Source organism: Equus przewalskii, chromosome 8 (assembly GCF_037783145.1).
Source record: "Equus przewalskii isolate Varuska chromosome 8, EquPr2, whole genome shotgun sequence".
In the NCBI taxonomy this organism is placed as follows: Eukaryota; Metazoa; Chordata; class Mammalia; order Perissodactyla; family Equidae; genus Equus; species Equus przewalskii.
The window spans coordinates 8,618,176-8,641,468 of NC_091838.1; the positions used below are offsets into that span (position 1 = coordinate 8,618,176).

The window sequence follows — 23,293 nt, forward strand, 5'->3', positions numbered from 1 at the left end:
TCTCTTGTTTTCCACCCCAGATATTCACAAATTAAAATTTAAGTAGCCTTTAAGGTCAAGCTCAGGTTATACTTCATTCATAAGACCAGTCAAAAGTAATCTTCCTTTTATAGCATTTTATCTTGACTACTATTAAGGCAGTTATCGCTCTATAGTTTATGCATAAAATGTGAATATGCATATACATCCAATAATTTTTTTAAGTAGACACATAAATGAATGAATAAGCAAACAAAAAAGATTATAAGCTATGTCATGCACACAGGGTTCAGGATTTAGAAAACAATATATTTGCTTGGCTTTTTCTCTAGAACTTATATTCTCAACTCTCCTGTTAAACTTTGTGGATTGAAAATTTTTACTCAAGTTCACATTACTTAGATGGGAAACTTGGGGTAGCAGAAAAAGCATGGTCTTAGTAACTGGGCAAACCTGTGTTTTTGTGCTAGCTCTGACTATCATTTGTTTTCTCACTTTGTGAATCTGCTTTATCTGGGACTATAGAGTGTAATGGTGATGGTGATTGTTGTTGTGTTGGGTATTGTTTACACCATCAATCCTCCCAGGAAGAGGTCATTCCTAGGATAGGAAATGTGACACAGTTTTTTTTGTTTTGTTTTTACTGGAGGAGGAACTCCCTCCTCTCTTTAGGGCTAGAAATGAGTTGCTCTAAAAATCTCAGTTAAGAGAGAAGTAGAGCCGTTCTCATGCTAAGGGTGAGCTTCCCCTGACCATGTGAAGGTGGGGCAGGAGCAAGCACAGACTTAATATTGGCAGAAGTAGCTGCACGAGAAGGGTGGCTGTTTTTAGAGCAGCCAGAATCCAGGGTATCGCTTATGAAATCCTCCAGGCTGAAGAAGGTATATGCATTAGTACGCTTTTACTTACAAGTAGTACAAAACTGAACATAGACGAACTTAAACATTAAAGAGTATTTATTGGCTTATATAACTGAAAAGTCCAGCAGTTGAGTGCTTTCATCTGTGGCTTAGTCAGAACTTCAGCTTTACAATTCTTTTCACGCTGCATTTCTCCAGGTGTCTTCAGCTTCATGCCGTCCTGCCAGTACTAACCAGAGTTTTTAGCATCTTTCAGATCCAGGAGAATGAGTATTCTCTTCCCTGTAACTAATGAGCCAAGGTCCTAGCTGTACTCTGATTGCATTACTATGAAACAATCCTTATGCCAGTGGAACACCAAGGCCCTGATTTCTTTAGACCTTGGTTATTTGACCAGTTGCTCTGGCGGGGGAGATGGGATAACCCTTATTGACTTAGTATCTAAGTCTCAGACGATCAAAGCCCAACCCAGAGGCGGGAGTGAGATTACGTTCCATAAAAAAAACACATGAGTGCTAAATAATGAAGAGGGGAAGAATAGATAAGATATGGAAAGAAAACCACAATGTCCATTACAATAGGAGTGTTTGGAGTTCCAACAGTTAAGAAAATGCTTTGGACATAATAAGGGTTATGATCCCTCCCCACAACTGGAGTGAGACCATCAGTGGTTGTCACTAGAGAATCTGCTTTACCCAGGAAAGTGGTGATTTCATGAAAGTCATCATCTCTAGAGGCAGATCTTGACAGCAAGTTGAGGAGACCAAATGGAAGAACTTGAGTTTATTACAGAGCACACATTAGATAATAGCACGGGGCATTTCAGAAACAACATGGTACTTTGAGAGGAGTTAATTTCCATCAGTAAGGAGTTAAAGGTTTATATTATATTAATGTGTGTATAAGAAAGAAGAGTGACTTTATGTGTAATCATTGCATGGACACACATGTAAAGGTCTCCCTAAGAGAAAAGGCAAGGACCTTATATAACTAGACATATTATCTTCCTACCCATCGCTCTTTCTCTTTCCTTCCCTCTCTTTTTCTCTCTCTATTTCACACACAAACATATATGCATATACATACCTATTAGTCTGTATATATGTGCATTTATATAATTAAGAGAAGGTAATTGATACCATAGACAGAGTCCAGAGAGCTAATCTATGAATAACAAATGATTCTGGTGAAAAAATAACAAATGAAATAGAAGCAAAAATTCCAGAATTGTAGAGAGATCTATTTCCGTATTTAAAAAAATATATATAGAGTCTGTTGATTATTAGCAAACAATAAAACGAGACAAACAAAAGGATGTATGAAGGAGAAACTTTTCAAGTAAGCATCCTTCTTGGAAGAATAAGGAGGAAGGGTTTCCAATAAAGGAAAATAAGATTAGGCTACCCTCCAATTTTTCTGTCAAGATTTGTGATAACAAGAGCATGAGTCCACAATCCTAGACCTAGGCAAATTTTATTCAATGTGCAAAGGAAAATAATGATGCCTAGAGCTCAGTAAGGATACAACTTCCTTATCTAAAACCATAACAACAAAAACCTGACTCTAAGATTAGTCTAGGCAAGCAAGATATCAATACATATCAATGATAGAGACATGATCATATAAAATGACTACTGTTAAATACTGAACTATTTAGTGATGTCTAGGTAGTTATTGTAAATACAGAAACACAACGATAACATGTTTCACCTAAAAACTAATAATATACAAAGCACATGGATACAGAAGGATTGAGAGAAAGTAAAAACAATGATAAACCCCTTGTCTGATATTGAATAACCAATAGATATGTTTACTAGTTAAATTGAGAGAGAATATAATTGTAATTTGTTTTTTGGAAAACAGTTCTAAAAGAACTTTCTTTTATATACCAAAATGACAAAACAAATGAAAAGGAGAATTAAAAAATAGTAATGAATATCTGACAATAAATATGAATTATTTTAAACTCTGAAATTAAGACTAATTGTAAAAATACATTATATGGATACAGTACATGCGAGATACACCTGAAATAAAACATAGAAAATGTTTTTAAATTCCTAATATAAAATATACAAACTGATCATTAAAAGACAAACAACCTAAGAAAGTGCATAAGAACAGGCTACTCATAGGAAAGGAAATGCACATTGTCAATTAAAGTGAAATGATGCTCATCCTCTAGGAGTTATGGAAATGCAAATTCGAGTTACAACGAGGCACAAATTCTCACATATCAGGACTGATAAAAATGTTAAAGTCTGATGACATCTGGCAAGGATGTGACAAATGGGCTCCCTCATTTGCTACTGGAAGCATGAATGATTTTTAAAATCAGTATGCCATTTTCTTCAGCAAATCTCAATTATTGGAACCAATTCTACAGAAATGCAAGCATTAATACAAAAGGAGATAATATATGCATACAAATATATATATACGTATTTTTTGTAAGAGCAAATATCGACTTGATTGTTCATCAATAAGAGAAGTGTTGAATAAACTGTCAAGTACACTTAATGTGGAATATTATGCAGTTGTGAAAAAAATGTTCTAGATGTGTTTGACCTAGAATCATGGCCATGATATAAAGTGAAAATAATACAAAACAGGTTGAAGAGTAATGTATATGCTATCATCCAATTTTTTTTAAAAAATTGAAAATGAAAAAATACCTTCATAAGCCCTATATATGCATGTATATGTGTGAATTTTGTGTGCTTGTATGCACATTACACATATGTGTAGGTTTTTTCAGCAAGAAAGATAGTCTTATCAAATTGCTAATATTAATCACCTCAAATGTGTGATTCTAGTGGGGGCAGTGGAGAGAAATTGAAAAGTTTTCATCATACATCTCAGTATTGTTTGAATAATGACAAGCAAGCAATATATTTGACAGAAAAATATTTTTTATGTTCAAAATAACTAAAAGAATAAAAAGATGGGAAAACTATATCGTGCAAATCAAAATCAAAGTAGTCTAATACAAATAGAGTGACCAAATAATTTATTGCTCAAAATAGAACACTTTTAAGGATGCAAGAGGAAGCTATCCAAACAGGTTGCCATTCTGCCATAATCCAGAATGGTCCCAGAAAACTGGGATGTGTGGTCACCCTACAAATAAAATATAATTCAAAAGTAATACTAACGAGAACAAAGAAGAAGATTTGATTTTAATGAAAAGGTATTGTAAACAGCAAAGAGACTCTATTCACAACCTTTTTATACCATACAAAACATGGCAATACTAGAGCAAAAATTCTTAGAATTACACTCATCTTCTCATTCCTTTCTATCTGGGAGAAAGAGATTTATCTTCCTGCATTCTAAAACTAACTTTAAAAATATTCTTGACACTTTATTCCACATGGCCGCCTCTTTGACTAGATTTTGACTTAATTAGTTGTCCATTCTTCTTCTTGAAACATTGGCCTACCTCTCTGTACTGAAAAGTTCCCATTGTATGACAAATATGTCACATAATTATTCCAAAAGAAGTGAGTTACAGCATTGCAGTTATGCAAAAGGGTTCTAGAATCAGATGGCCTGGGCATAAAGTCTTGATTCTGCTGTCCAGTAACTGTGACTTTGGGCAAATTACTCTATCTCCTTATGCCTCAGTTTCTTGGAAGAAACTGTATATTATATCCCAGTGTAATAAAGGGAGAATAGTACTGAACTCAAAGGATCCTTGAGAGAACAGGAAAAATATGTAGGTAAGTTTTGTGTCTTGTACAGAAATACACGCTCAAAGCTGTAATTGAAAGCTCCATAAGAATACTTTCTCATCCTCGGAGTCCAGTGCCTAAAAGCACACCTGGATCTTTTAACTTATTAAGTGAATATTCGTTAAGTTTAAAAAGTCAACTTTTACCATCATGACTGAGATACCACTCTCTCTTTCGCTCTTTTCTCTCCTCTTTCCATAAACTTTCTTCCTGCTACCTCAGTCCTCAATTCAATTAAAATTGTTCCCACCGCATGCAATCTACAGACTGATTGCTGCCTGAGGGGGCAAGGACCAATCTCTGTCTTTTAATTGGTATATTCAGATTATTGACATTTAAAGTGGTTATTGATATAGTTAGATTAATAGCTACCATTTTTTTTTTTACCGTTTTTGTTTGTTCTTTATTTCTATTTTTGTCTTCCACACTTTTTTTGCCTTTTGTGTTTTTGACATTTTATATGATTCCATTTTCTCTCCTCTCGTAGCATAGCAATTATACGGTTTTTACTTTTATTGGTGGTTGCCCCATGATTTGCTATATATATTTACAACTAATGCAAGCCCACTTTCAAATAACACTAGACCACTTCACGGGTAGTACAAGTACCTTAAAATAAAAACACATTCCTAATTCCCTCCTTCTCCCCTCACGTTCCTTGTATAATTGCTTTCATTTATTTCGCTTATATATGTATGCATTATATATATATATAAAATTGAAGGTATTGTTGCTAATATTATTTTGAATGAGCTGTTAGATTAAGAAAGTTTTTATTGTATCTTCATTTATTCATTCTCTTAAGCTCTTCCTTTCTTTATGTAGATCTGAGTTTCTGATCTATATCATTTTCCTTCTCTCTAAAGAACTTTTTTTTGACATTCCTTTCAAGGCAGGTCTACTGCCAATAAATTCAATTTTTGTTTGTCTGAGAAACTCTTTACTTTTTCCCTTTCGAAAGATAACTTCCCAGGGTATAATAAATTCTAGGTCGGTGGTTTGCTTCTCTCAACACTTTGAACAGTTCACTTCACTCTCTTCTTGCTTGCAAGGTTTCTGAGGAAAACTTGGATGTAATTCTTATCTTTGCTCCTCTATAAGTAAGGTTCCCCTCCCATCATGGCTTCTTTCAAGACTTTTCCTTTATCTTTGATTTTCTAAAGTTTGCATATGATATGCCTAGGTAGAGGATTTGGGCATTTACCCTGCTTGGTGTTCTGTGATGTTCCTGGTTCTGTGGTTTAGTGTTTGGCATTAATTTGGGGAAAGTTCTCAGTCAATGTTGCTTCACATATTGCTTCTATTCCTTTCTCTCTTTCTTCTCCTTCTGATATTCCCACCATGTATATGTTACACATTTTGTAGTTGTCCACAATTCTTAGGTGTTGTATTCTGGTTCCCCCTCCCTTTTTTTTTTTTTCTCTTTTTAGTTCTGGAAGTTTCCATTGTCATATCCTCAAGTTTTTCCTTGAGGATGTCTAATAAAGACCCATTATTCTATTACAATAGTGATTTTTATCTCTAGCATTTTTTATTGTTTTTTAGAATTTTCATCTCTCTTCTTAGGTTGTCTATTTTCTTGCATGTTGTCTACTTTTCCCATTAAAACCCTTAGCATCTTAATCATAGTTTTTAAAAATTCCCTGTCTTATTATTCCAACACCTCTGCCGTATCTGACTCTGGTTCTGGTGCTTGCTCTGTCTCTTCAGGTTGTGTTTTTTGCCTTGTAATTTTTCGTTGAAATCTGGACATGATGTACTGGGTAAAAGGATCAGTGGTAAGCAGACTTTTAGTGATGCGGCAGTAAACTGTGAGGAGAAGGGAAGCACATTATAGCCCTATGATTAGGTCTCAGTCTTTTGATGAGTCTGTGCCCCTGGACTGTAGACTTTACCAGTGACTCTCAGAACCTCCATCTCTTAGGCGAGACAGGATGGCTAGAGGGGGCTAGGGTTGGTTGTTTCTCTCCCTCCAAATAAGTTAGGCTCTGGTAAAACCCCAGCCGGTTAGGTTCTGGTTTACTGTTTCTCATGAGGGCAGGCCTTGTTAAGAACATAATGCTCTGATGTAGTTCAAAATGGTTCCTTTTCCCTTCACCCTGCCAAAAGCATGAAAGGATTTTTTTCAAATATTCACTGTGAGGACCTCATAGAATTCCTGCAGGTAGAATTCAGAAAAGTGTGGGGCCCCCCAGTGATAGAGTGTCCTTGGAGTTTTTAACTCTCGGACTTGTCCACTCTGAGCCTCCAGCAATTCATCAATTGCAGTTCAGGTTTTTCTACTCCAGCACTGGTTTCCATGGAGATTTCTGCTCCTGTAAATTGTGATTATTTGTGTCCACCTGTCTGTCTCTCCGACATTTGGGGCAGCAGTTTGCCCTGTGACCTCACTTCTCTGACAGATATAAGAAGAGTTGCTGATTCTTCAGTTTGTTCAGCTTTTTACTTGTTATGATGGAGTGGCGACTTCTGAGCTCCTTATATGCCAGACTGCAACCCAGAAGTCTTCCAAACAACTCTATTTTCATATTACTATTTCTTTGGTTTATATAGTATTTAATTAAGTGATCTAATTAAATAATAAGTGTAACTTAGTGTTAAGGAATTGACTTAGAAAATATGCCACTCAAATCATGAGAACAAAAATACTTGAGTATATCAGAAGCCAGACTACTAGTTGGGAGTGTTCAGGGCACTGTGGGTACTAGTCAATATGTTTAGATGGATAGAGAGTACTGATCAACCCAGCAAGTCAGTTAAATGGAGATCAATTAAGAGAGCTTCTCCCACATATGTTCATGTGTGTGCATATGCATATACATTTGAATAATATGCTTCCACATATCTGTTTGATGTTTTTATTATAAGCAAAATATTACCTCAAAACAAGTATCATAATATCTGCTTGATTTTATTTTCTATCATTACATTTTTACCATCTATTATCAGCCTCTTTTTCTACTTTCATTTTGTTTTGTTTATGTGGATAAATTTTGTGCAAGACTCAGCTTACCTGACCTTTTAGTTGGCATTTTACACTATGGACCACCACCTCCTTAAGACAGTCTATTCCACTGTTTTTCTTTCTAACTCTCTGGCTCCCCTATGTATGTGTCTATTTAACATCTGTTCTTGGATCTCTCAACATCAACTCAAACTTCCTCCGTTTAAAACCAAACACGTCATTTACTCACTCCACTTCTTCTACTATTTCCCATCTCAGTAAATGGCAACACCGTATGCTCTGTTGCACACATCAGAAAACCCAGGAATCATCCTTGGATGTCAATCTCTCTTAACATTAATTTTTAAATCCTGTTAAATTTGTTTCTTAAATATTTCTCAAATCTATTCACCTATCTCTACATTCTTTCCCACTATGAAGTCCAAGAAACCATTACCTCAAGCATAATAGCCCCCCCAAAATTCAAGCATATGCTTTCTTGAACCCTTCCACCATGTTGCTATTAATATGATCTTTGAAAAAGGTGTTTAGTCCTTCATCATTGCTTTTAAGATCAAGACAAAGCTCTTTAACATGTTCTTCAGCCTCTGAATAATTTTGTCTTTTCCATCCTCTCTGGTTTCGTGTGAAACCAGTGATTTCTCTTGCTTTCTCAGCTATATACCTGCTTTCCCTTGCTCTGTTTTTTCCAGGAGCGTACCTGCCATTGTTCCCTCCCACTTAAATGCAGCCATACATGCTATTTTCTACATCTTGAATCCTCCTCTATTTCCGCTTTCTCTAGTTCACTCATGCTTTAGATCTCAGTTGAAGTGTTCTTTTCTCAGGGAAGTCTTCACTGAAGTTCCCAAATAAAATCCTTCTTGTATAGGCTTTCATGGCACATGGTAGATGCTCAATAAGTATTTGATTGAAGAATAAACGAATGACTTTTCATTTAAACTAGGAATCAGCTACCAGTTCATACTATAATCTGCTAAGCTACCTGACACATGGCAAAATTTGTAGCAGTTGAAATAAGATTCCAAGAACAATATATGCCTTTTCAAATTTCATACAGAGTACAGATTTCACTAAAACTAAGTCTCACTTTTTAAAAGGTCCTCCAAATGAGTCTTTATGTAATACAAAGGCTTTGGGCCATGGATGGGTTGTGATAGTGATGATCAGAAATGAAGAATCTTTCTGGAAGGACCAAGTTCATTTTCAAAGAATGGCAAGACATGAGACTGAATCTTTCTTTTCTATGTCAAAACCCCAATCCTTAGAACCAGACCTATGAAATGAATAGAAGAATAGAAACAGTAATCAGTTATGTCATTGCTGACTAGAATCATTTACCAGCAATAATTAGACATTAGTTCAATTAGAGCTAATGTTACCATGAAAATTCACTGTGAGCCTTACTGACCTTCTCTCTTGAAGGAAAAACCATAAAAAAATTAAAGGAACTATTCTAAAGGACAGAGAATATAGCAATTGGGTAAGAATGTGTTCTGAGGCAAAATACTTGAACTGAAGGTGCTGGCCGCCCCAGTTCATTACCCTTGCCCCTTTCCACTTTATTTTTGGACAATTAATTAATCCAAAAAGCAACAGTTCTGTATCAGTCAGCTTTTACTTCATAACAAACAGCCACAAAGGCATACAACAATATGCATTTGTTGCAGATTCGTGTTTATGCAAGTTGGTTGGGGTCGATTGTCTCCATATGTTTCATTCTAGGTCTCTGGATGGAGGAGCAGTTGTGTAGTCATTTTAACATATGTCTACAAATTCTTTGACACTCCTGCTTTCAAGAGGTGGAGCTTAATTCCCTTCCCCTTGAGTGTGGACTGGAATTAGTGATTCACTCTGAACCAAGAGAATAAGATGGAAGTGGCTGTGTGTGACTTCCAAGACTAGGTCATAAAAGGCATTGTGGCCTCCTCCTTGTTCTTTTGAATTGCATGCTAGGGGGGAGGCCAGCCATCTTGTAAAACACTCAAGTAAGTCTATGAAGATGCCCCTGTGATGAGAACCTGAGGCCTCTTGCCAATAGCTGTGTGAATGAGGCATCCTGAAAGTGGATCAATCCTCTAGTCCTAGTCAAGCCTGAGGTGACTACAGACATGGCCAGCATCTTGACTGCAGCATCATAGAAGATGCTGAGCAGAAGTACCCAGTTAATCTCCCAAATCCCTGACCCAAAGAAACTGTACAATAATAAACGTTTGTTTTAGGCCACCAAGTTTTGTGATAATTTATTATGCAGTAATAGATAATGAACGCAAGCTGCTACCAGAGGCTTGAAAGACAAGAGTGCAAGGGGCCAAGCTTAGTTGTGGAAGTACTTTTCAAGCCTCTGCTCTTGCCCAACCTGCTAATATCTGCCACCCAAAGCTAAGTCTTCTGGTCAAATTCAACATCAGTGGGCAGAGAAATACTTCTCTATAGTATGCTGAATTAAGGCCACTCAAAGATATTAGGTTCTAATGCCTGGAAATTTATAAGGAAACGGACTCTTTGCAGATGTGATTATGTAAAGGATTTGGACATGGTGATATTATTCTGGGTTATCCAGATGGACCCTAAATGCCACCACAGTGTCCTTATATGAAAAGGCAGGGAGGACTTGACACACACACACAGAAGAAAGTAAGGTGAAGGTGGAGGCAGACACTGGAGCTATGTGGCCACAATCCAAGGAACTCCAAGGAATGCTGGCAGCCACCAGATGACAGAAGAGGCACACACAGATTCTTCACTAGAGTCTTGAGCTGACACCTTGATTTGGGACTTGCGGTCCCCAGAACTGTGAAAGCATAAACTTCTGTTGTTTCAAGCCACCAAGTTTTTGGTACCTTTGGTTACAGCCCTGGGAAACTAATAACTCCTCCCATGGGGTAGGGGTTGAATATTGGCTGAACAATAATCTAATATATTTTAGCATCCTCCCAAAAAATCATCAGAAAATCAGAAAGGAAACACTATGTATTGATACTACCAAAATAAATTAACAAATGAATGAACAAATAAATAGTCAAATGAATACATACATAAGAAAAATGAAGAATTCAGATCACAGGTTAATTATCCACGAAAGCAGTAGAAAATGCCAAAATTCTTCTTCTTAACATTCTCTAAGAAACCAAAGTAAAAAGAGCTAAAAATAATACAGTATCAGAGAAGAGATAATAGAAGGAATGAAAGCGAGCTGTCTAGATTTAGGGGGAAAAATGGAGAATAAAATAAAATGCAGAAATGAGTGCCCCATTAGAACAGGCACATGGAAGACATGGTGGAGAAAAGCCACATAAAATGAAATTTTAAAAAATCAAAGATAAATATATAAAAGCAAATCAAAACTACAATGAGGTATCACCTCACTCCAGTCAGAATGGCTATAATTAACAAGACAGGAAACAACAAATGTTGGAGAGGGTGTGGAGAGAAGGGAACCCTTGTTCACTGCTGGTGGCAGTGCAAACTGGTGCAGCCACTATGGAAAGCAGTTTGGAGTATCCTCAGAAAATTAAGGATAGATCTACCATATGATCCAGCTATTCCACTGCTGGGTATTTATCCAAAGAACTTGAAAACACAAAGGCATAAAGATACTTGCACCCCTATGTTCATTGCGGCATTATACACAATAGCCAAGACTTGGAAGCAACCTAGGTGCCCATCAAGGGACGAATGGATAAAGAAGATGTGGTATTTATACACGATGGACTACTACTCAGCCATAAGAAAAGATGAAATCAAGCCATTTGTGACAACATGGATGGAACTTGAGGGTATTATGCTGAGTGAAATACGTCAGAGGGAGAAAGTCAAATACCATATGATCTCACTCATAAGTAGAAGATAAAAACGACCAAAAAAACCCCAAAATACATAGCATTGGAGATTGGACTGGTGGTTACCATTGGGGAAGGGGGCAGGGGGGAGGGCAAAAGGGGTGATTAGGGTCACATGTGAGGGGATGCACTATAATTAGTGTTCGAAATATGATGTACATCCGAAAAAAATAAAACAAAATAAAGAAAAAAAAAAGAAAGAAAAAGTGAAATAGAAAATCTATTAGTGTTTTTGAAGAAGAGACCATTACAAATGCAATAGAAAAAAATTAAAAGATAGAAGAAAACTATGCTGAAATGAAAGAAGATGTAAATTTACAAGTTGAAAGGGCATTATGTATTTTAGGAACAGCTTATAAACATAATGTTTAATATTGGAAAATATTGCAGTTCCAAGTCTATGCGATCTTGGCTTTTTTTCTCGTTATTTTCCATATTCATAATAAATATGAAGAAATCTTCAAAGATTTCAAGATGCCTATAAGAAACTGCTATTGGTAGAGTAAGTCTACTATTTAAGTCAAAAGATGGGTACATAAGGTTCTTTCCAACTCCCTGCTTCTATAAATCTTAATCTGAGCCATCCTTCTCATAGGGCTTGAATGAAAAGAATTTCAGAAAGCAACTGTAATTGGCATTCATGTACACTTATGTTAAATTGATTCATAAAATGCACTCAAGTCAACTAGTCAATAATAAATGTGCCTTTTATAGGAGTCAACCCTGTAAGTGTATAATAACATCTTTATATACTGTAATAAACATTTGGCAAACAAGTCTCTGGTATAACATTACCTTTCTGTATTTGCCAAAAATGAGTTTTGTTAAATACTTGGAGCAACAGTTTAACGAATACAGCTTTTCAGATATTCATGTGTCACGCAATTTGTTAAAATGCTCCAAGAAATGGGTACTAATTCTGTGGCATGTTTTCATACCATATTTTTGGTAAATTGGAAAATACCATACAGATTAGCTGCAGAGTTGTCATTTTTTTTTTTGAAGGATGGCATGGCAAAAAATAAATGCATATTTTATCAAAGAGAAATGTATGTATGATTTATTATCCCTCTTGGGGTTAAATGGAAGTCAATAGGAAAATTCTTTAATAGGCAAATATTAGTTCTCCATGATTTTTCGGGAATGTGTATAATGTGGCAACATGAGGATACTTACAGAAAATATATCTGTTTGCACTTGAGATATTTGCAGTATGACTGGGGTGGTTGACACTAACAAATTTCCTGTTTACAAAAGCATACTTTTCCAAAGATAAGAAATGATGTAGGGGCCGGCTCCGTGGCCCAGTGGTTAAGTTCGCGCACTCTGCTGTGGCGGCCCAGGGTTCGGATCCTGGGCACAGACATGGCACTGCTTGTCAGGCCACGTTGAGGCAGTGTCCCACATCCCACAACTAGAAAGGACATGCGACTAAGATATACAACTGTGTACAGGGGAGGTTTGGGGAGATAAAGCAGAAAACAAAAAAAAAGATTGGCAACAGTTGTTAGCCCAGGTGCCAATCTTTAAAGAAAAAAAAAAGAAAAAGAAAAAAAAAAAGAAATAATGTAAATTTTCCAAGGGATGCAGCATCCACCCTTTATATAAAACAGCACAAGAAACTGGGACTGTGTTTTCTTATCCTTGTTTCCCCATAGGGCTTGACAGAGGACTTTGCACATTGGCCCGTAGTAAGTGTTGAATGGTTAAGTGAATGTTTACGTGTTCAGACACTAATTCCTGCAGGTAAAAAGGGTAGTGTGTACATTTAAAGTCAGGATAAACCCAGAGACCATTTATGCTTTTCACAGGTGACAAGAGTAATGCACACTTTTCTGAGAGGCAGATGAAGATTAGAAGCCCATGACTAAATGCCACCATTACTCCACTTTTTATCCTGTTTCTTTGGTGACAACATATAGGCTAAATTACTTGAAGTCCTTCTAGAAGTTCTGATAGCATGGAACTGCTAGGATGCTGGACAGAGCTAGTCTAACCCTGTGCATAAGAGAGTCCACATCCTAATATGTCAACTAAGTTCTCGATTCAGGTAATCCCCACCTTCTAATACTGCGTTCCTTAGAAATGAAAAATGAGCACGTACCAGTTTGCCTTCCCGCTCCTACATCACAATACACACACATTCAATCCCATTGTTTCTCTGCAAAATTCCACCTCAAATGTCCCAGACAAACTGGATGGCTAACAATACTGTAGAATGAATTTCAGCTTTACCTTCACCGTCAATAGGTTTTCCCTTCTTTCTGATGTAAATTCCCTTTGTTGCTGTTTGAGAGTAGCAGGAAATTGGACCAAATAACCTCTTAAATGCTTCTCAACTTCATGATTTCAAAACTTATAGGATTTTGTCTATATAGTGTCACTTCTAAAATAGGTACTTTTATTTTCCCAGATGAGCCAGAGTCTCTCAGTGATTTCTGTGGTTAAATTATGGAGTCTGGGGGGAGCTCTAAATATGTGAGGGTTTGCATATATATTTGTTTACGATTCAATTATAGAAAGCTATTCTTCATGCCTAGTCAGCTGAGCCAGGCTAAACTTATTTTCCTTAAAATGTACATATGAATACCAAGTATTATAACATTGTTATTTTTATAATTACTACATACTAGAAAAGTCCCCAGTTTAACATATTATTTTATATTATTTATTACAGGACAGCATGATAGAAATTGATAGCAATTGCCTGAATAATGAATCTAACTTTTTTAAAAAACATTCATGTGATGATAATAAGGTAATGATAATTATTTGGAGTCTAAATGTCATTCGAGCTTGATTTCATAGAGGCATAGTTTTTTTTTTGTATCTCTGTTAGATAATTATATTGATTATATCAATAACATATTCCTTTGGTTCTAGTCAGACAATTCCCACTGATCCATTAAGTTATACTATGGTCTTCATTTATGCTTTTATTTTATAAATAGCCCTATGCTTATTTGACAAATACTCTTTTCTATTTTAGCGTTTCATTTTCCATTTTGAAAATACCAGAAGAACTGCTGAATTTAAAGACACATATCTCTTATTTCTGAAATTTTTTGGCAGAAAAATTGCTTGCTAGAGTGACTGCTTGCACACACAAACATAAGTCATGGGCATAATTTATTTGTAGGCATTTTGAAATTTTTTCTTCCAATATTTTCTTATCTTCAAACCACTACCACTTCTAGTTGGCATAATATTACAATTTACAAAACTTCCAGTAAACGTTTGTGTCATTTCTTTCTACAGAAACTAGTATGCTATTCAATAGTCTTTTTTAAACTTACAATAGCTGAGTTAACTTTTTTTTTAATGTCCTACCTTAAATATCAGAAAAACTTGTTTTAGGTGAATATGGCCCCTTATTTTCTTATTGCCAGCTATTCATCCATAGCTCAAAAGGTGCGAAGTAGTAACAAAGAGAAAAACCACACATACCTTCTGTTATGTTGTTTCCAAAAATACTCTCCTTTGGCTATCTTGTTTAAAATGGAATAAACTTGTCATATATTCACCCTTAAGCAATAAGATCACACACATATAATGGAGAAAAGAGACTTTAAAAAGTCAGATAATTATTAAGCCAATTCTAGGCATGTCAAGCTGTCACCTGGAAGCTAGACAGTTTCAGTCTAGTTACCTGTCAGTCATGTGATTAACTGGAATAGAAAGCTGGGGTGGAGGTGGGGCATTATTTACAATACAGCTCTGGCTTTAGGCTCCTTAAGAAAGTTTATCATTTCTTAATATTTTATTTGAACCACCGCCCTTCTGATTGTTTTTCTGTAATAGGAACCTCTGTTTTTAAATCGTGCTGCTCGCAAGATGAGGCAATTTCTTAAAATGAATATCAGTGAGGATTTCAATCTCCACTTAGCAAGAGTTTCACAGGGCACATTAAAGCTGTTGAACTGCACCACCAAGGTAAGCTGAGGACTGTTTACTTCGAATGAAAATGTAAACTACTCTCGTGAATAGCATCCTATCATTCTCTAATAGTCATACCCGTTGTCACAGCATTTTAAGAGCTTATGATACTTAAAGTGAGATGCATTTACTCAACTCTAGAGGAGGAAGGCCTCAGGTTTGAAAGTACCGACTCATCTCTTGGCTGGGCCAAATAGTTTAGGAAAAGCGAGTAAATATAAATGAATGCATATTTCATTGTCATAAGAACTTTCAAGGAGGCTAGTGTGATAAGTTGGGTGGAAAATGGTAAATTTTTATGTCTAAAACAATAATTTTAATTCATAGATGCACACATTTATAAGAACTCATAGCCAATAAAACAGCTAATCAAACATATTTAACAAACATCTTTCTGTGTTAAAACTGGGCATATATATGTCCAACAATTTTCTACTTTTTTGCTTCAATAATTTTCAAAAATATAGGGCTAATTTTCCCTATTTCTCTGCTAGCAGATATGAAATATAAACAACAAAATAAAATTTGGAAGATATTATCTTGAGACTAGACAAAGTTTTTTCATCTGCAAAATGGAGAAAAATATAGCATCTACATTATAGGATGTTGAAAAAGTTAAATGGCATAATTCATGTTAAGTGCTTAGTACTAGAAAGGTTCAATAAATGTTATATCATTATTATTACTGTTACCCCCCTTCAGAAATTTTACCAGCTGCCACACAAAGCCAAAAGGTTTCTTATGATTTTTTAAGAGAATTTTTTTAAATTTTTATGATACAAAAAGGGTTGTGTGTTTTTATTTTTTAAATACCAATTGTTGCCCACAGAAGGTAAAATGGTAAGATGGTAAGATTGTCTTTCAGCCCTACTGACAGTGATGAAAGTAGAGATGATATAAATTGGGCCACTTTATCCATCATTATGTTATCTACTTGATAAGCTGGTCTCCTCTCGGTGTCCTGGATTTGCCAAGCTTATTTCCAATTTGGTCCCTTATTTAAGTCCCTTATATGGAACTTCTACTGTTCTCTTTTCTATAAATCTGGTCTATCCTGTTCTATGCATCCTTCAAGGCTAAGCTCAAGATTCATAAAGAATTCATGCTCCAGCCTACCAGCTCTTAATTCTTAGTTATAGTGATTTCAAAGTACTGTCTAATGCAGGAATGGCAGATAGATTTCATGGTGCTTACACATCCAACTGCTTAGTAGTGACTGTTGGAAACACTATGTTGGGTATAAGCCTCAAGTCAGGGCTCAACTGAAAAGATCACAGAACAAACTAGTGATATTACCTCTTGGCCTTGGAATGGGTAAGGGTTTTAGGTATGCTCTACATTTGCAATTCCTCCTCTCATGTGCTGAGATTTGCATGGATCACCATGTTCCAAAGCCGACTAATGGTAGAGAAAGAAAATATACAAATAATTTAAATCTTGAAATTAAATAAAATTATGTTGGGGACCAGCCCAGTGGCATAGTGGTTAAGTTTGGGCTCTCCGCTTCAGCAGCATGGGGTTCATGGGTTCGGATCCTGGGCACAGACCTACACACTGCTCATCAAGCCATGCTGTGGAGGCATCCCACATACAAAATAGAGGAAGATTGGCACAGATGTTAGCTCAGGGCGAATCTTCCTCACACACACACACAAACACAAAATTATGTTAAAAAATTAACCAACCTCATACAGTCCACCTTTTTCTTGAAATGATAAGGCAAGATGTTAAAGACGGTCAGCTATATTACATTTTCTTCATGAGTCAAGCATGCTACAAGCTTTCACTGTTGCTCATTTCATTGTGCTTCTGATGGGTAAAGCTTAGTAAAATTTATGGTCAGAATTTAACAATTTAATGCTAACTTTATTTTCATGTTGATTAAAATTCTGGTTTTGTCTCTGCTAGTATACCCTTATATGTTAGTTTTTTATACCTCATAGCCATTAACACAGTTCTGGGCATACCTGCAAAATTATGGATCCAGAGTATTCACAAGACTCACTTCCTTTGCTGCTTCCCTTTCCCCGATATTCTGTTTCTAAATGAAATTAGTATTCTGCCCCACTAACAAAGAAGAATTTAAAGTAGATTCTCCAAGAGCTTAGATGGGCTGAGAGTAATATGAAAATTAGCAATCACATTATTGGGAGGAGCAGTAAAGGATTAATATTCAATATTGTAAATGTGACTTTGTTTTTAAGGGTAAAGGAAGAAAACCACCTTCTCTAGGTGAAGCCCAACCCACTAAGAATTTGGTGAGAGTGACTGTATAATTTTCTTTCTTTACCAGCTTTTTACTCAACTTAATTCTTTAATGTTTCTCTTTGAATTATTTTCTTCTTTATGGTTGATTTTGAAAATATTCATTATAATGTTAATAAAAGGAGAAGGGAGATATCCCCTAGAAAGTGGATCGCTTGGAACTAAATTCTTAAAAGACGCTACTTTAAAATAAAAACAGCTAGGGAAAGTATCAGAGCATTGATTTTTTTTTGCAAAAGCAACAAAATTAAAACACTGATAATTGATAATAGACAAAAGACATGAATAAACTATTTATAGTAGAGAAAATAAACTAGAAACCAAGTAGATGAAGAAAAAAGCCATCCTTGTTAGTAAAGAAATACAAATTAAAAATGAGAACCCCTTTTATACCTATTTTACTAGTGTAGAGTGTACAATGTATACTATATATGTATAGTAGTATGTGAATATTCTGTATTTATAAATTTATACACATACATTATTGCACAAAATTATATAGCAATATAGAAAATATTTATGAATGAAAAAGCCACAATATTTAATTAAATCTTATTAAATATTAAAATGCTATAAATATTAATTAGGATGGGACAAGGGAAAATGAAGACACCTGTTTCATGAGGATGACGGGTTCTTCTTTCACATTTCCATTATTATTATAATGTTATTTGACCGATATATATATGGCAGCATGGAAATCCTTACTCCTCTTAGAGAAGCAGGGTGAGTTTGCAACCTTGGGATGCAGGAAACCTTTATTCCACCTAAAGTGGAAGAGTTGAAATGAATAAATGAACAACATGTATTGAGGGCTTCTGGCTAAGAAAATTTGGAAAAAATGTTTATAAAAGGGAGATAACCTCTGTATTCCCAGAGCTAAAATCATGGTTCTTTGTTTTTGTCTTTTTAATAAATGTTCAATCTTGGTCAGGAAAAGTCATGAAATTTTCTCATCTACGTATTTCAAATCTGCTTTGTCACATCAACTTCAATTTGTCTTGTTTAATGATATCCTGGGACCCTCATTAAAGAGAATATGAGAAATTCGTCTTCATATTTATCTTTGAAATCTGTTGTCTAATCTTTTAAGTGTATTATATAAAGGCTATGTGTTAGTGTTACTAAATATATAACTAAAAGAGATCCAAATTTGTGATTACACTAAAAACAAGATAGACGAGCTCAAGACCCAGTCATTATATTTTCTTGACATGTGACTGTGGCAGCTTATTTATCCTCTTTGCAGCTCAGTTTCCTCATCTGTGAAAGGAGGTAAAGTCATGAATTTCATAGTTATTAAGCAGATAACATGAAATAATGTATGTAAAGCATTGAGCATATCTGATGTAGAAAACACCCGATAATTGGTTGCTATCTAAATGAAGAATTACCCTACTCTGTTGTATTCCCACTGCCCAGGGGCTCACAGGACTATAACTGAGTATAGGCAGAGGTACTCCCTTCTCTGGCTATTCCACGTGAGGAATCTCTGTCTCCACTCTCTGGCGGTTGTACAGATAGCCCTTTTTAGGATTTCCCCTCAGGCACTGAAAACTAGCTTATGAGGCAGGCGTCTTTCATACTCTAGCAAAGACCAGAGTGTTGGGGTGGAGCTTAGGGCACAAGGTCCAATCGGGTAGATCCTTATTAATCATCTTCGCCAAAATACTCCAAATATTTTCAGTGTTAACTATTCCTTGCACAAAAAATACATTTTTTCCATATTAAAAAAACTCAGTTGAGTAATGTACAAATATCTTTCCTACAAAAGTTTAAAAAGCATTGTTATGTCCACTGTTGCAGTGGTGAAAATGGCAGCCACCTGACAGAGCTCTCTAATTTATCCTAAATCTTAAATCACAAAACTGAATTGCCTACACATCAATTATCCCAATTATAGTTAGAAACTGTAGTTTAAAAAAATATTATGGGGGCCGGCCTGGTGGCACAGCAGTAAGTTCGTGCACTCTGCTTCAGCGGTGGCCTGGGGTTCGCCGGCCCGGATCTCAGGCACAGACCAACACACTGCTTGTCAAGCCATGCTGTGGCAGGCATCCCACATACAAAATAGAGGAAGATGGGCACAGATGCTACTCCGCAAAAAAACAGGAGGATTGGGGGTGGATGTTATCTCAGGGCCAATATTCCTCAAAAAAATATATACATATTATGCAAGATTCTTCTTTTTCATTACATCAAATTTTCATTATAACCTAACATGATAGAAATTAAAGATTGAATATTTTTAAATGTGTGTTTTTATAAAAATGTGAACTTAAAACTTCTTTTACATATTTCTCTAGGAAGAGAATAAATCTTTAAAGGAACAGAAAAAACAGAATGACTTGTGTTTCCTAAAGATACTACTACAAAAGATAAAAACTTGTTGGAATAAAATTTTGAGGGACGCTAAAGAACACTGAAAAATATGGAGTGGCAACATAAAAACAGATAAACTTCAGTTGTATCCTCCAAGAATCTATCTGCTCATGCAATTTTTCAGGGTAGAATGCCTTCTAGAGGTTACTGAATGCATCCTGGTAAAAACGGATTAGAGCAATTGAGAAATCCATACTGTAATACTAGAAGATGGGTGTAAACAATGGAAACAATGCTGCGATCAACAACTATTCCATATATGTGCGGACATATACCAATCGGTATTAATTCTGTGCTGATTTTTGTAAGACTATCCATGTAAGATGTTACTTGCGACAGCACTTTTTAAACCTGTTTAAAAAGTTCAGAAGATATATAAAATCTATGAAGTATATAAAGGTTACAAGAATTAAAAATTAACATTGCTTTATTATCAAAATAACTTTACGGCCCACTATGCATCAGTGTACCGCAACGAGACTGGAAATTGTCTTCTGTGCTGGAAATCTCAGAATTAACAGTGAGAAATGGATAATGCCCATGAGAACAAGAGTCATATAGCTTACAGAAGGAGCAGCATAAAGGAGTCCAAGATACTTAAGAGAGATATCAAGAGATGTAATTCACATGAATGTATAACGCAGTGCCTACAATAAATGGTATAGCAAATGTTTTAAAATGAAAATAAAGAATAATTTCGCAAAACAGAAAGTCAGCTGTTCTAAGGATGCTAAACAGTAGTACTGAGTTACTTTTGTCATTTATGTATAATAAAACTTGTCTAAATGAGTTTGCAATTCGGTAAGTATATTTTTAAGAGAATAATATATGTTGGCCTTTTAATTAATGAAATGTGTATATTTAATTTTGACACTATTATCTGTATATAAAAATATTTTCATATAGTATTACAAACAAATCGCTTATTTTGGATAACCTTTCTTCTCTTATAATAAATGACTATGTATTAACACTGTCAGATTCACTTAATGGATCTCAACAAGACTTTCAAGATTTTTAATCTTCCATCACTATTTGATCTCTCACTTTCATTGAATAAATGACCTTTAATACCTTATTACCAAGAACGTGCATGAGACCAGAACCCTAAAACTGTGTAAGAACAGGAACACTAATTCACTTTCTGTGTTAAATTTTAGTCTTTTACAAGAAGCTTTTGTATATACCAGGCCCAGTTTAGAAAGATCTGCCGACAGTCTTCACTTACTTTTAAAGGGAAATGAAAACACTATTCTAGCGAGGCGAGAGTCCTCAAACAGCCATGAGTTTGCAGTTTGCTGAACTCACATCCTTCAGGCTCCTTCACAGCTCACTCCCACCTGGCTTTACTTGACCTACAGATGATGCTCAGGAGCCACCCTCCATGTGTGGTGGTAAGACCTTCCTCTCGGTTCATGTCTGTCTGTCCACCTTTTTCTCACTCTCCCCACCTCTTATGGACTTTCAGATAGCTGTATAGAATTGTACAGACAATTGTATAGAATTCAGACTGCCTCATTAATGAGGCTTTGAGTCAAATATGTTTTCTGTTTGGTTTTCATTATAACTCCAGACAAGGGAGTTGACTAACACTTTTTAGGAGCAAATGATTCTTCGCCAAGCCCTTTGTTTCTTCACATGAACTTTCTCCGAGTTGGTTGTGCTTCCTTCTGCCATAAAACACGGTCAACTCTGTGGTACACCTCTGCTCTGATGATCTGGTGCTGTTGGTAAACCATCAGCTATAGAAATGAGAAAATCTTCAGTTTCTAAAGGTAAACTCTTTAAACTGTGCTTGAAAGTATTTCCTTGAAGCCTATCCTAAAACACTCCTAACACTGTTGGAAAAAAATGTAGAGATTGTGGCAAAATAAGGAGCGATATTTTAAAATGCTTGTTAAAAGTTATTAAAATTGGGGCTGGCCCCGTGGCCGAGTGGTTAAGTTCGCGCGCTCCGCTGCAGGCGGCCCAGTGTTTCGTTGGTTCGAATCCTGGGCGTGGACATGGCACTGCTCATCAAACCACGCTGAGGCAGCGTCCCACATACCACAACTAGAGGAACCCACAACAAGAAATATACAACTGTGTACTGGGGGGCTTTGGGGAGAAAAAGGAAAAAATAAAATCTTTAAAAAAAAAAGTTATTAAAATTTTCTCCCTTGGTTTTTATCATTTGTTTAAGATACATTTGAATTTTAGAGAAAATTCACACTCAAAAAAGTTTACTCAACATACACTGTGTGTCAAATGTTTGGAAAAAAAATACCAGGCAATTATAGTTGTATTTCTCTTCTTCCCTTCCTAGCCATTAGCAAGGTAAGTAGAGACAAGGCAGGCTGGTTAATAATGATCTTGAATACAATGTTTTTATTATTTCTACTCCCCAATTAGAGACTTGTTTTATCTCAATAAGCATTTTCTTTCAAATGTGTATGTGGATGCTTTAAATCAGCGTTTTCTAAAGTTTGTTCCAAGAAACCCCAATCCTTATTGATGATGCTACAAAAAAAAAAAAAAAAAAAAAGCAAGCAAGCAAAAGAGCGAGGATTCTGAGTTCTGAGGTCAGATAAGTTTTCTCTTGGAGATTTGCAATTCATGTAAGTATATTAAAAGCTCTAAATTCATATAGCTTTTTTTAAAAAAGGTTTAATCCTAATGTAGCATTTCCAAAACTTGACTACATCATTTTTATGTAAAAACCATTAACCTAACACACTTTGGGGAATATTGCTTTATACAAAGGGACTCAGTTAAAAGTCTTTTCAAACAGGCTTTCAAGGAATCTGCTGAAGGAAATACTTCTTTCAGGATTAAGATAGTTCTATTAAAACCAGAAAAGTTTCTTCGCTTTAGGCCATACTTCCATTGACACTCAGTTTAAGAAGGACATTTCATCAAATCTACTGTACATATTTCTCCAGAAACACACATCCTCTACTCTAAGTCAGTCTTCAGGGCACGCTGTCCATGCAGTCTTTATGTCTTTCTGTCTTTATGTTCTTACTGCTTAGAAAGTTCTCCCAAATTCTATCCAGATCCTCTTCAATTGCTATGGCTTCCATGATAACTCTAGATAATGTTAATATTTCTTCCTTTAGTTGCCCATAGTACTTAAATGCCTGTATCATGCATTATTATTTGATCAGATTCATCTTAATATTTTATCTTAAATACAATTAGTATTTAAATAATTTGTTTTCTATTTGCGTTTGTTTAAAATGTTTTCTCTCCCCTGAAAGAATATATGATTTTTTTGTGTTCCCTTCAGCTCCTAATGGGAAAAGCCAGACATATGGTAGTTAATAATAAAGATGAATTGCATTAAAC

General features: G+C 35.6%; 1 protein-coding gene across 4 annotated transcripts in view; it reads left to right on the plus strand.

The window, feature by feature from the left end:
* The window catches only part of IL7 (interleukin 7), a 48,800-nt gene extending 27,863 nt beyond the window's left edge, over window positions 1–20,937 (plus strand). For 2 of the 4 annotated variants that reach the window (XM_008514569.2, XM_008514568.2), the window contains 4 exons: window positions 14,061–14,141; window positions 15,185–15,316; window positions 17,524–17,577; window positions 19,891–20,937. In XM_008514569.2, coding sequence (XP_008512791.2) covers window positions 14,061–14,141; window positions 15,185–15,316; window positions 17,524–17,577; window positions 19,891–20,010 — 387 coding nt within the window. In that variant the 3' untranslated portion in view covers window positions 20,011–20,937. The remainder of the gene's footprint in view (window positions 1–14,060; window positions 14,142–15,184; window positions 15,317–17,523; window positions 17,578–19,890) is intronic. The other 2 variants (XM_070630402.1, XM_070630401.1) reach the window with 1 other exon arrangement.
* The last annotated feature ends 2,356 nt before the right edge of the window (window positions 20,938–23,293 follow it).